The 14,603-nt window shown below is 39.3% G+C and overlaps 1 protein-coding gene and 1 long non-coding RNA gene across 2 annotated transcripts in view; one reads left to right on the top strand and one right to left on the bottom strand.

Moving 5' to 3' along the window:
- LOC113571450 (uncharacterized) overlaps positions 1 to 13,994 on the bottom strand; it is a 27,715-nt gene extending 13,721 nt beyond the window's left edge. Inside the window, exon 1 of the long non-coding RNA XR_003410001.3 lies at positions 13,918 to 13,994. This is a non-coding gene — a long non-coding RNA (uncharacterized LOC113571450). The remainder of the gene's footprint in view (positions 1 to 13,917) is intronic.
- mdga2a (MAM domain containing glycosylphosphatidylinositol anchor 2a) overlaps positions 13,726 to 14,603 on the top strand; it is a 132,204-nt gene continuing 131,326 nt past the window's right edge. Inside the window, exon 1 of the mRNA XM_027000393.3 lies at positions 13,726 to 14,603. Coding sequence (XP_026856194.2) covers positions 14,531 to 14,603 — 73 coding nt within the window. The 5' untranslated portion in view covers positions 13,726 to 14,530.

Genomic DNA, 14,603 nt, shown 5'->3' with positions numbered 1-14,603 from the left:
ACATCCAGTGAACGTGATTTTTGTGCATTATAAAATATGTTAGGGAAAAGAGAAAAAAACAGCTGTTTTTCAGGTGACTGGGGTGGTCACTGCACAATAGCATCAGACTGTGTTAATAAGAACAATTTGTCAACAAACTACACAGAGTGGTTGCAGTCCTGTAATAATGTGATTTTATAGTAAGATTGCAGTGCACAAAACTTTTATTACAAAAATGAATACAAATTATAGCAAGAGAAAGCTGTGAGGGGAATTTTGTTGTCATGGTTTGGGTCCAGTTGTATGCATAGAGAAATATTTCTCACTTTATATTATTGTATATTCTCACCTTGATTAGCTTTATATTATGATGAAGCATTATGTTTTCTTTTTCATCATATGTATATGTGTGTATGCATGTGCACATAAATAAAAAATAATACGCAAAACTGCATTTATACTCCTGTATTTGTGTGTGACAATTCTGTGAGATTGTGGCTGATGCTGTTCTGATCCTTCATAACTTATAGGTGGGGAAACTGCTGTTACAACTGCTGGGAATAACATACTACTGATAATGCTTTCCTGTAATTGACTTTCAAAGTGTGAAATTATTGGTAAATGGTTTTACCAGTACACGCAATAAAAAAACAACACCTTAACAATACATTAAATGAAGGCTTAAAGGAATTGGCAGGTAAGTCCTTGAGTGACCTGACTTCACTACCAGTTCTACATTACACAAGTGTTACACTAGTTTCTGGTCTTGTTATTATATATATATATATATATATATATATATATATATATATATATATATATATATATATATATATATATATATATTTTATTTGCCAGTAAAAAAAAAAAAAAAAATATATATATATATATATATATATATATATATATATATATATATATATATATATATATATATATATATATATATATATATGGTTACTAATATTGCATAATGCTGCCCTTTTTAATTTCCTTGAGCAATTACCACATTTCAGAGTCTCTCCAAAAGTGTTTGGTAGCCATTTTGTTGCTGCTACTTTAAATTCTGCTGGCTGCTTCCTGGACAGCTTTACACTCTATCCAGTTATGTTTTACGTGCAGGCCCAGACTGAGAAAACAGAAGGAAATCAGGGATATATACTTGTTCTGAGAAATCTGATTACTGAGTTAAAATCCAGCTCACTTTATCAGATACCTTCATCAGATTACTAGGCCTTAATCTGATCTAAGAAATTGGAGTATGTTGTTTACATGATTGCGTTAATAATCAGATAACTTCAGACGTGCATGTACACTCACTCAGTGATGAGTGTCATATCCAGTTATTTTCACTGAAGTTTAAAGGTAAAATCTTTATGAAGTGTTTTCTAAAGTGTTACCAGTACTTCTGGAAGTCTTACTAACATTTTATACTCTATCAGAATAATAATAAAAAAAACCTATACTCAAAGGAAACCTGCTTATTCTAACAACTGCCTAAAAAAAGGGGGTTTTCTGAGAGTATCATATGTCAAGTTGATTAAATATCAGTGAATTTTAGAATAGATTAGAATATGAGTACTCTAACGCATCATACAAAAATGTGAAAATGAGAGCTTGTGAACTATCTGAAATTAAAATAAATTGCCATATTATTTCAAAGTTCAAAGTTTTATTTGTCAGGTACATAGTCATACATGGTATAACTTGCAGTGAAATGCTTTGGTAACTGCTCTGTCTGAGCTGAGGAGAGATACAAGGAACTACAGGGAAATGGATGTAGTTTGATGAATAAATAACTATGTAATGAAGGATGCAGAGGGAATGTATAAAATGTATGTATACACAATGTACAATTTCCATTTTTTTTTTTTTTTTGTTGTACAATTTACAGTTTTTACAGTCTTTTTATGATGTTATGATGTTATTGTGGACATCATATCCAGAGTACACAGAGTAGTCCCCACAGTTCATCAGTTGCCCTGATGCAGGGCCTGAATGGCCTGCGGGAAGATGCTCCTCTTCAGTCTCTCTGTTGGTCTTCAGGGAGCGAAAGCGCTTCCCTGACCTCAACAGAGAGAAGAGTCTATTGTTGGGATGGGTGGGTTCCTTCACAATTCTCCTGGCCTTGGTCTGGCACTGCTTGTAATATATGGACTGCAGGTTAGGACGTTCCGTATGAGTGATGTGCTCTGCTGAACGCACCACCCTCTGGAGTGCTTGTCTGTCCTGCTTGGTGCTGTTCCCAAACCAGACTGTGATGTTCCCTGTGATTATGCTCTCAATAGTGCAGGTGTAGAAGTTCTGCAGCACCTTGGAGGCTAGTTTGAAGTCTCGTAGGCATCTGAGGTGGTAAAGACGCTGTTGAGCCTTTTTTGCCAGGGAGTTGGTGTGACGAGACCAGGACAGGTCCTGCAAGATGTGAATTCCAAGGTACCTGAAACTGTCTACTCTCTCCACGATGGTTCCGTTGATCCTCACAGGTTGGTAGTGCCGCTCCTGCTTCTTGCTGCAGTCCACAATCAGTTCATTTGTCTTGCTGATGCTCAGGAGGAGATTATTTTCCTGGCACCTGTTTTCCAGGCGTTTAATCTCCTCCAGGTAGGCCCTCTCGTCGTTGTCCGAGATCAGGCCCATGACGACGGTGTTGTCAGCAAACTTGACAATGATGGTGGAGCTGGAAGTGGCTGTGCAGTTGTAGGTGTACAATGAGTAGAGCAAGGGGCTTAGGACACAACCCTGATGAGCTCCAGTGCTGAGGGTGAGGGTGGATGAGACACAGTTGCCCAACGTACTGACTGTGGTCTGTCTGTTAGGAAGTTGGAGATCCAGTCACACAGGGATGGATGCAGTTCTAGATCCTCCAACTTAGTAGTGAGTCTGGAGGGGATAATAGTGTTAAATGCTGAACTGTAGTCAACAAACAGCATTTTAACATAATTACCCCTCCCTTTGTCCATGTGGGTCAGTGTGGTGTGAAGCAGATGTGCAATTGCATCATCAGTGGAGCGGTTGTGGCGGTATGAAAACTGCAGTGGATCAATGGAGGCTGGCAGTGAAGAGGTGATGAAGTATTTGACCAGCTTTTCAAGGCACTTCATCATGACCAATGTGAGGGCAACAGGGCAGTAGTCGTTGAGGCCGGAGGGTCGAGGTTTCCTTGGGACAGGCATGATGGTGGATTGCTTGAAGCAGGATGGGACGATACCAAGCGTCAGGGAGAGATTAAAGATGTCAGTGAATACCAGAGCTAGCTGTTCTGCGCAAACTTTGAGGACTCGACCGCAGATGCTTTCTGGTCCTGCCGCCTTCCTGGTATTCACTCTTTTGAACACTCTCCTCACGTCACTCTCTGTGATGATGAGAGGGCGCTGACCTATGGTGAGTTCTGCACATGCACTGTTCGCTGCGCCAATAGCATCATTTGCGTTGTTAGCACTAGCGCTGTTAGCATTAGCGCTGCCATATAGCCATATTGCCATGCTCATATTTGTAATACGATCTAAAAATGATTGAAATTAGACGTTTAAGGTGGGAGAGCTGTTTACTGGTTGCACAGACAGTTTGACCTAATGCTGCCAGAAGCTAGTAGTAGTGTGGTTGTTGTCACTTTGTGACGTGTCCAATAGAGGACATCTCCAGTTGTTCTATTAGAGTTTGTTCACGTTTGTTCAAAAGGTTGATTAGCAGGAAATTGTTGAAAAATGAAGCTAAAGAAAGTAAAAGCTTGGCATTGTATGCTGCTTAGAATTCTGTTGCATACTCTCTGGATTAATTCATGTTTCAAAGTTCTTTTCTCAAACTTTCAAAGTCCTTTGTCCCCATTGTACTGCATGAATTTTGGCACACTGATTATGCAGTCTGAGTTACATTAGTTACATTTTTAAAGAAAATTAAGGTTAGTTTAGTATAGTTTTCTGAGGCTTTGAGTTATTCTACCTTCATGATTTCCCCATATTAATTCAGCACCGATGGCCTGTTGTTGCAAAATAAGCAGGCATGTAAATAAATAATAAAAAGCATCATAACAAATGTTAAATCTGAGGGAGGCTGTATCATTTAGTTATTTATTATTAAATAAATCTTGATACAGAGAACAATTACATAAAATGATTCTCATCTATCAGACAGGTATTCATAATTACCTTGCAATATTTACAAATTCTCTCAATCAGTGATGTAATACTCCAGATTCCTGTTTCTACATCTGAATGGTGCCCTGAACATCTGAACAGAAATAATGATTGTATTAACTTCATGTTATTAATGATTGTATTAACAGATTTGTATTGAGTGTATATGTTCAGTTTATTTTCTAAAACTGCAGTTTGCCATGCATCATGTGCCTTTTCTCTTAGTTGCTAATTAAGAACAGATTTAAAAGTAATGTCACCTACAATTTATGTCTCCCACACTTTAGAGAATCCATAAAATACAGAAGGCTTCTGACAGAAGAGACCCACATTTTTCTTCTAGTCATATCTAGATAGTACAGCATATAATAATATGTTCTTGGGTAACAGTGATTAGCCATTAACACTAATTTTATTTGATACATAATGCCTCTGCATCTGGCCATATGTCACATTACATGCACTTGTGCTAATACTCAATAATGTTTTTACAAAATCTGGTCATTCTCAATGCAATCCCCTGGCTCAAAGCCCCATATCTCAGATCCATAATACAATATGGGAGCAACTATACAGTAATAAAGCTTGGTGGTGATTGAGTCTATACCTTTGAACAAACCTCAGCTAGTAGACCATAGTCTTCTTATCTTGGCTTGCCAGATGTTGACATGTCTTCCACCATGACAGCTTTGGTGTGAACCATATACCTACATTTTTATAGCGGTTAACTACTTCAATCTGCTCACTAGAAATATGCCACTTTTCATTTTTGTCAAGAAAGCCACCTCTTACAAAAAAACATAATTTTTGTTTTACTCAAATTTACTTGCATACCATAAAAAATGCAAAATCTTTCCACCTGTACAATTTTTCTGTAATGCACTGTGTCTGCTATATTAACTATATCATCACCATACAGCAAAGTCATCAATTCTGTGTTATTTTCAGTCTGAATATCATTACGGTTTTCAGCATTGCCACATATTCATTCAGAAAGAAGTACAAAAGGGCTCACCATACAGCCTTGTCTTGTGCTGATACTACAGTTGAAAACTTTGTCAACCCATTCAGTTCTTTCACACATGATTTAGATCTAGAGTGCTTAGATTTCAAGACACTAAAACGTTTCCACAATACAGATTATGTTGAACACTGTCAAATGCTTTTGAGAAACCAATAAATATACAATACCTTCTACCTTTGTTTTGTAATTTATTTCTGAACAGCTGACTATAAAGTAAAAATACTATCTATTGTAAAATAACCTGTTCTATGTAATATATAATAATAATAATAATAATAATAATAATAATAATACCAATAATACCTGTTTTAGCTTGTTCTGCATTGAATGTTATGCCATCTGCAAGAACCTCCCAAACAGTCCCACCTAGACCTGCCTACTCTGGGGATACAGCTCATCTGGTCCAATCTGTTCCCCTTCTTAAACCTTCAGCTTCCTCTTTCTCACTGAGAAATATTACTGTTTTAGAAATGCTTACTCTGCCTGGTGATCTTCCTGGTAACCAAACTCTGTTTCCCTTCCAGACCAAGCCTTCAGCCTAACCCTTCAGTGCTTCCTGGACTCTGCTTATTCAGTACAACCCTGCACTGGATTCACTTCACTCTCGACTGCTAGCTCGTTATCCTTAGCCCCAAATGTATTGCTCTCTTCTTCCCTGTTCCACTTTCAAATAGTCAACTTGACATTTGAGTAAAGACCTCTTGCAGTTGCATCCGCTCACTCTCATGTGGTTACTATCGCTACATAGAATTTATTTTCTTATGCAAAATACACTAATCTCTGATTCAAAATCTCTATAAAAATTTTACCAATGACATTGAACAATTAAATTCCTCTGTAATTTCCTGTTTCATTTCTGTCACCATTCTTTCATACTGAATAGATTACAGCCTCACACCAGGCTTCAGGGAAATCACAGTATGTAATATGTTTTTCAAGGGCAGTTAATCATTGGTTTCACAGACTTTTAATTTTAATTAAGTTGTGTGACTCTGAGTTGACTTTTGACATGTCAGTGTCAAGGTTTTTTTATTGGTCTTGGCCACAGAATTTATAAACACTAATCAAGTGCAAACTTGACAAACATACCTATTCTACTTATAGTCTTAGGAAGCATGAATGCTAATCTATTAACAAGAAAGTATTTTGAAAGTTTTATTACATACATGTTAACTAGAACATCTAAAATTACATTTACATTTAAGAGCCAGAGAGAGCATGCAAAGTTATGGAGAACATATACTTAATGTTTATTGCTAAGACCCAGTGTGGTAAATAATTGATTTCTTGTACAATAGAGCTGCTCTGTGATGCTAAATTTGTGCATTAATGAGTTGCTGACTGTTGTTGGGCCTCAACCACCTCTGCCCTCAGATCCCCAGAGACTCTACCATCCCCTTCTTCCTCTGCTGATATGGGTTTTCAACCACAGGAGTCCAAACCAATTGTTTACAGGAGTTCAGCTATGAAGCAATGTGAACGGGAAGAACTGCATAGAATGCCCACCAAACAACCACAGTGTGCATTATTGTGCATGGATGTTCTGATGTCTCTGGTATATTTTCCCAGTATGCTCATTATTGTCATGATACAGGCCCTCCCCCTCGAAGTCTTTGTATGTGTATGTGTGTGTGTATGTATATGTATGTTTGTATGGTCACACCCTCTCATGTTTCTCACCTGATCCTTGTTCTGTGTCATTATCGTGCACGTATATAAGTCTCTTGTCTAGTCCTGGATGTTGTCGATGTTTAACCCTGATAGCCTGTGAGCTATGCCTTCTTTGTTGTGTGTGCTACTAAACGTATGTCTCTATTTTACTCAACTCGTCCCCGAATCCTGCTCTACCTCCTCATTGTTACAGAAACATCGACCGCCGAAGGATGCCTAGGATGAAAGGCAAAAAGAAGAAGGGGAAAAAGGATGTAAATGCCGTCCCACAGCCCTGGCAGGAAAACCCTCCATACTCTTGGGCACACTCCAGACTCTCACATCAGGGGAGTGTGCCACAGAAGGATTTTGGGGGGGCCCTGAGTGTGGTCCGGGATTGGACTCTGCGGAGTCCTGCAGACCTGAGTCAGACTACCAGGACTGGTACAGTGATGACCAGTACCCAGAGCTGGATTCAGCAGGGACCTACGATGCCTATATGGACTACCAGGAAGGCTATGCAGATCGTGGAGATAGTAGGGAGTATAGTGACGTTAGTTTCCGGTCCAACTTGGAATTTGACCATGTGGGGGATCCATTGATGGAGGTGGAGGAGGTCCTCCATAAGGATCCTCCCTCTGTTATGGACAATGCATCAGCAGTCTGCAAGAGCAACGAGCCTTTGGCACCCAATACTCCGCCCAGGGTGTCTCGCTCTGGAGCCAGTAAGCTGCCCCATGTGAATCATAGAGGGGCAGCATCATCTCATCAGGACACTCCCTTACCTAAGGAACACAGCCCCAGAGCTTTTGTGCCTATGCCTAAGCCTTGTAGAGGCAAGAAGGAAGCGTCACCAGTGCCTGCCACAGAGACAGGCAAAACGCCTCCTGGCCAGTTTGCGCTGAAGCCAGGAAAGCTGCTGCCACCCGAATGGTCGAGGGGCAGTCCCCCACAGGCCAGTCAGACTTCAACCTAGCCAACAACTGGGGGATAGGCTGGGGTTCCTGCTGGCTTCCCCAAACCTAATCAATATCTGTCGTGTAATTTTGTGCATATACCTATTCCTGTCACATCTGTCCGTCACCCTCGGTTTCGGGGCCATAGGCTGGCGCGCCTGGTGTCGTGCTGTTGGGGAGGGGCTCTGTCACGATATGGCCCCTCACCCCTCCAAAGTCTTCGTGTGTATGTGTGTGTTTGTATGGTCACGCCCGCTTGTGTTTCTCACCTGATCCTTGTTCTGTGTCATTATCGTGGGCATATATAAGTCTCTTGTCTAGCCCTCGATGTTGTCGATGTTTAACCCCGATGGCCTGAGAGCTACACCTTCTTTGTTGTGTATGCTAATAAACCTATGTCTCTATTTTACCTGACCTGTCCCCGCATCCTGCTCTACCTCTTCATCGTTACAGTTATCATGTTTCTGTGTCTGTGCATTAATCTTATTCTACCCATTTTATTTTGTTTACTATGGATATGGAATTATATAGAACAAGAAATCTATATAAACGCTAGAGCAGACTTTTCAAAACACCAATCAGTACTCACATCTTGATGCTTTTGTGATTCTAACAACTAACCTCCTAGCACACTAAAGATGAAATAATGCTCCTTTACCCTGTGCTTCTGTGACATGTTGAAGTATGAGCGAGTTGAGAAAACAAGGATTTTTGATAGTCTCATAGGCAGGTAGCGTCAAGGACCATCAGTGTGAAGCACTGGACCTGTGAGGATTTTGTAAGTGAAGGGGAATGAGAGACAGGCATGTGCAATGTTCACCATGATTATGAGCAGGGAAGTGTAAGGGAGCCAGGATTGGTGGGGTTTAGCTGAGTACTGGCCAGCATGTGACGGCCTCAAATTTCCACTGCATTTACTTGAGGTTTATGAGGCTACATGGCTACCAATGTAAACTGATAGTGAAAACTCACTGGGATCAATCCACATAAACATCTTGAGCATTGTTGAAAGCAATATGCCAGTTGTTCCCATCACGACTTACTATCTGACTGTTCAAAAATAATGTATTTTTTATCTCTCATGCTGTGAATGTTACATTTTCAACTTGTGCGGTTGGCACTTCTAAAGTATCACATCATTCTCTACACCATCTTCATGTGCTGCTTACAGAAGTGCTAAATACGTTTCTTTGTTAGATGACTATGCATCGGAGACATGCCATGAATGCTACACAGTTGTTATATATTTATTTGTTCAATAATAATGACACATCTATGTAAACATTGGTGAGTAAAAGCAAGAATATTGCAAGAATCCTTGTATTTGAGGTGAAGCTGTTGTCATGTACCTTTTCAGCAGTTTTCATTCATCCAAATAATTACTAACAAATTTGTATAACGGTATGCCCCCCTTTCCACACATCACGTGGTACAGCCCGCCACGTGCTGTGGGTATCGTTTCTTGACTGTTCACTGTGATTCCTCCTGGTTTGGAACCACACCCCCCATGTCATTGCTATTCATCACACCTACACCCTGTTACACATGTAGTTTATGTACATATTTAAACCCGTGTTTGTGCTGCAGTGTTAGATGTCGGTCATTGTTCATGTTAGCGGTAGTTTACTTTGTTTTGTACACTGGTTATGCTCGTTGTTCATGTTTCTGCTCGTGCCCATGTTTGTGTGTTTGTTTATCGTTTACATTGGATCTATTCCTGTGGCCCTCTTCTGCTGTTTGTCCACCACTACAATGTCTGGTTGTGTAGCATCTTGTTTGTCTGTATCTGGAAGTCCCACAGGATCTTAGCATGGTAGTATGTGTGTGTGTGTGTGTGTGTGTGTGTGTGTGTGTGTGTGTGTGTATACAGGAAGTTTGCTGGGCACACCTACTATTTTTGACATGAAAATGTTAATGGCTGTGATTTGGCTGTGGCTTTGAGCTGCAGCCAATCAAATACATGACCTTGAGCAATCGAACGTATGACCTTGAGTGTTCTATGGCTCTGTAGAGTAGTAAAGAAAAGAATAAGCACAGAATTTGTGAACTTCATGTTTTTAGTATACTTCTGATAAAACAGTAGTTAGCAGCATCTTAGTGTAGGGTAGCCATTGCTGTTACTTAGCAACTGATGGTCAGTGTAATGATACAGGCATTGAAAAATAACACATTTCAACCAATCAGATTGTGTGGTCATAAAGTGTGATCCTTACTCTTTGGCTAAGTACAGACTCTACCTGAAATGGTCTAATACTTATTTTATGGCAAACCACCATTAGTGGTTAGTTTTTGTAGATGAACGTTAACATGTATTTGTTATACAGAATCCTTAAAGGAAATACTAACAACTGTCAGCAAATTTAAAGCAGAATGTAATATCCTGCAGTTCTTAGAAATTACAAGAACTGCAGTTTTCTTTAGAGGCAATTTAGCAATATTTTATTCTGACAAATGCTTGTGCTCAGTGTTAAAGACCACTTGCTTAACCTGCCACTATTTGTATTTAATTGAAAGAGGAATAAACCATGCAAACAGTTAATTCATTAGGTACTGTCATTTGAAGTACTTTATGTTAAAAACAGCATATTACCAAGCAACATTTCTTTCACCAGGACTGGTGAAAATCTTACCCTAAATGCTTCAATTTGTGTTCTATTTGTTTCTGTATGTTGTGCAGTTATTATTGTTATTGTTTTTTTTTTGGGGGGGGGGGGGGTTTGTGTATGCTTGTTCTGTAAAACATCCTTGGGTATAAAAAAGGCTTCATATTCTTCTTCTTCTTATTATTATTATTATTAGTAGTAGTAGTAATAGCAGCAGTAGAGTATGTGTAATTAAATATCTTCAGGGCAATTAATTTGAATGCAAGAACAAAAAATGGATGCTGCATGTGTTTTGCCATAAGCACTGGTGGGAGGTAAAAGTCTTAACTGAAAATTTGAGTTAGAATTGAAAATATGGCAGGGAAGTATTTTGCATTATAAAATAGACAATATAAAGACCCTATCATATTATAACGTATCCCAGTCAGACCAAGCTAGCAATAAGGCTGATGCTAGTTAGTAAACAATAAGCAACTAGCAGATTGAAATTGTAAATCCATAATTAAACTTCCCATTCTGATTCATCTGCCAGTAGCAATCATTAAGGCTCAGTCATGTAGGACTTTATCTCACTATGTTGCCTCTTGCCAATGAACATGTTCATCTTTTTTTTTTTTTTTTACCAGGGAAAGGGGATAGGTGTGTGTAGGTTAGGGGTGTTTTTAATTAGCCTAATAAGCATATTCATAAACATAGATTTCTTGAAAAGCATAAAAGTATAGACGAGCTTCTGTGTCTTCTCTGTTCTATGCATTTTCTGTGGTGAACCTTCCATGTCAAGCAATTTATTATTCAGTAATACACAGATAAATATTTGGTGTCCTTCTGTTGTCAAGGACAATTTGTGTTAGCCAACCTCCAACTCTTTATTGATACTGAGTTCTGACCATAAGACTGCTGTTGGATGGAGGCACAGAGTGTCAATGGCAGTGACATTAATCCATATACAAACCATAGCAACACTGCCTTACCTGAGGAACTTTGACCACCTCAAAGCACACTACAATGCCAGTGTTAATTCTGTGTTGAGAAGGGTCTAAGTAATTTCCAGTTAGCAGTGACCCTTTAGTCAGAAACTGACCTGTGATAAACAGAGGAGCAGGTAACTGTCATATTGAATCTGGCAATGCGCTATAGTCTGTAATGTGTACCTAATACATTTTGCAGAGAGTGTATGGACAAGGTTGGTATTTTAATAAAGTTGAGGGTGAGTGTGTAAGTATATATTTATGTGGAATTTATGTGTGTAAGTATGTATTTATGTGAAATTTACGTGCATTCATCTGGAAATATTTTTGCAGCATTCTATAGCAGTAACTGAGAAATCAATCTGTGGCTTAGTTTATTCACTTTAACTACCCTAGCACAAAGGTTTAGTATGTGGGCTAAAATCATATATGATGTATACATCACACAGAGGTTGAAAGTACTCTTACATTTTGTGATCCAGGTTCATATTAGTAATCTTGATTGGGCTTTAGTGGGGCATCATATTACATTGTCTATCATTGGTATGTAATTTAAATAGGCTACTTTTTAATGTTAAAATATACTCTCAGTTCATCTATAACACAGCATTAAGTAAGATTAACAGCTAATCAATTATTCTAATATGTCTTTGGGGCATTTCAAAACATGAGAAATTATGGCAAATCTCAAAACATTAACATTTATGTGACTTCCATAAAACATTTCTGGCTATGATCAAATCAGCATGTGAAGAAAGTATTGTGTCATGGATTCCACAGCCAGGCTCTGTATACTGCCTTGCTTATGAGCCTTAAGCTACCACCTGTCTGCAACTATGACATCCACCCTAACACTATTTCTCTGCTAATTGTACAACCAGCTATCAAACAAGCTATCGGCCTCAGGACTGCATGTAAAATATGTAGCTGGTTGCCACTCGGTATGCCAGTGAGCCTTTTGCTGTGGTAATGGACTGTACAAGAAGCATGCAGGTTGCCTTATGTGCATTCTGCTGTATTGGTGTAACCTTTCATCATATTAAAATATCGAGTAATGGGCGTGAAACTGTAAATTGGATTCAACATGTGAATGGACCAGAATGTATCTACATCTTGTGGTTACATTCTTGTAGGTTTGTATTATTTGATAAAAATACTGAACTCTTCCATTTTTTGATTGCTGTTCTTACTTCATAGCAACTTGGTTAAATCTTCGAAATAGGTTAATTTTTCCTATCACACAAAGAACAAGGTACGCTTAATGAATACTTGCCTGCATTCCAAAAAATGAGTACCTTCATATATTCAATGTATATAGTAGCCTATACATCCTGACATTCTAATTTAAAATATTCAATGTTGCATATCACTCAGTATTTCAACTGCAATGTGATGGTTACATTTTATGGATTTGTATTCAGCTTCACAAAATTTTATCTATGCTGAGAACTCTTTTGACATTGCTTGTGGGGCAGCTTGAAAATGTGATAACTGACCTTATGTGTCATGAAGGAACCAAGTGTTAGGAAGACCATCACTAGAAACCACTTTGTTACACAAACTGAGCAGTGGGTTCAGAGTCTTAAGCAACCATCTATATGCAGTTCACCTAGTTCCCTTCACCCTAAAGGGTTATATAGTCGTAGTCAGTTATATAGTCTATTAGCATATCTTTACCAGTTGACACCCCTCCCCTTCTCCTTTTCCAGAAGATGGCACTATATGTACACAACCACAGTTTTGGAGCACATCTGACAAGACTGGCCCATTGATTATAATCAAGGCTGATCTAGAACTTGTCATTTAGATTTATAAGGAAAGGAAACCTGAGCACATTGTGTTTTCCAAAAATGTATGTAGTGTGTCATTAAGTGCCTTTAATAGCTAAGATGGGCCTGATACCTAGATATTTTTCTTTATGTCTATGTGGCAGTACTTATAGGGCATGTGCTTACTCCTATGTGCATTAATTAGCGATCATCCGAACATGGCATGCAAACTATTAACCAACATTACACCAGGAGTGGTATATATCAGCACATGCTGATAACCTTTCGTGTAGCTCTACAGCATGTTATATACAACAGCAACTGCATTAATATACTATTAATGTTGAAGTTTTGCTTCAGCAGGCCCAGACATCAGTGTGCTAAAAATGCTCTCGATGAAAACGAACTCACCATACGCCCTAACAAGAGCGATTTATATCGCACAAAAATTCTGCAGCAAGTAAAGCAAAGCTTAAGCAGCAGTCTTAAGCCTATATAAACGATACCCTTCGCTGTATAATGAACCACAGTTGGCGTCGCTCCGTTAGCCGAGCATTGCGCGTTTTTCCGAGTGCGAGTGCTCCTCATACAAATGAGAGCTCGGCGCTCACGCACACTTTGACGTAGTCAGCCAGCTGGGTCTCGGCGTTCCAGCGCAGCACGTATGGCGCAGCGTGGCTGACCACCCTTGAAATTCATTCCCTCTGAACTGCGATTCATCAAGAAAATCGGGGACATAACGCATACGTTCATATGTGACATCATTTTTCGCCGGGTTAAAAGGCCTTGGTGGAATGAACTAGGTCACAGAGCTCTTAAACGGATCCTACCTTACCGTCGGAGATGACTCGTACGCGGTGCGAGGACAGAAAATCAGTAGGCTGACTGTGAGCGCCTTGCATCCGTTTCCCACAGCATCAAGGAATATCATCTTGCTGTGCTTTTCTCGTTCACCGGTACTCTGTGATTATGAATGGGTGAAGGGGGTCTCTTCGGAAAACTGGTTACATTGGTTATTTGTTCATTGATATCATCAGTGATATTTTTTAACCGACGAAAAACGACGAAGAAGACAGATTATCAGTCTGCGAGTCTTTATTTTCAATGACTATTCAGGTTACTTTTGCCATGAGTCGGTGTTTCTGCTGGGGAAGGTTTTCTGAAGATTATTCTTGCGTGATCATCTGCTCTGCCCATTCCAGTGAATTGCCTTTTCCCTGATAACGACAAGACCCACTAGAAGCAAAAGCAAACTATGTACGTCGGCTAATAATATGACCTTTCAAGGAGGTCTCTCAAATGTTGTATTCTGTCTCCTTTATACGTTCACTGGCTTGAATCCCTTGCCAAACAACGTGAGAAATTAGACTGCGCGTGCCATATTAAAGTCTTTTGCCGCCTGAGGAACCCGTCGCCACAGAACTGGACATGTTGACACTAACGTAAAGATGGATATAGTTTTTGGTCTCCTGTGGCTGCTGGCTGCATTTCTTAAGGGCATTATTTGCCAGGGAGTATACG

Source organism: Electrophorus electricus, chromosome 10 (genome assembly GCF_041902795.1).
Source record: "Electrophorus electricus isolate QZ-2024a chromosome 10, ASM4190279v1, whole genome shotgun sequence".
NCBI classification, from domain to species: Eukaryota; Metazoa; Chordata; class Actinopteri; order Gymnotiformes; family Gymnotidae; genus Electrophorus; species Electrophorus electricus.
This window is presented reverse-complemented; position numbering and strand designations above follow the sequence as displayed.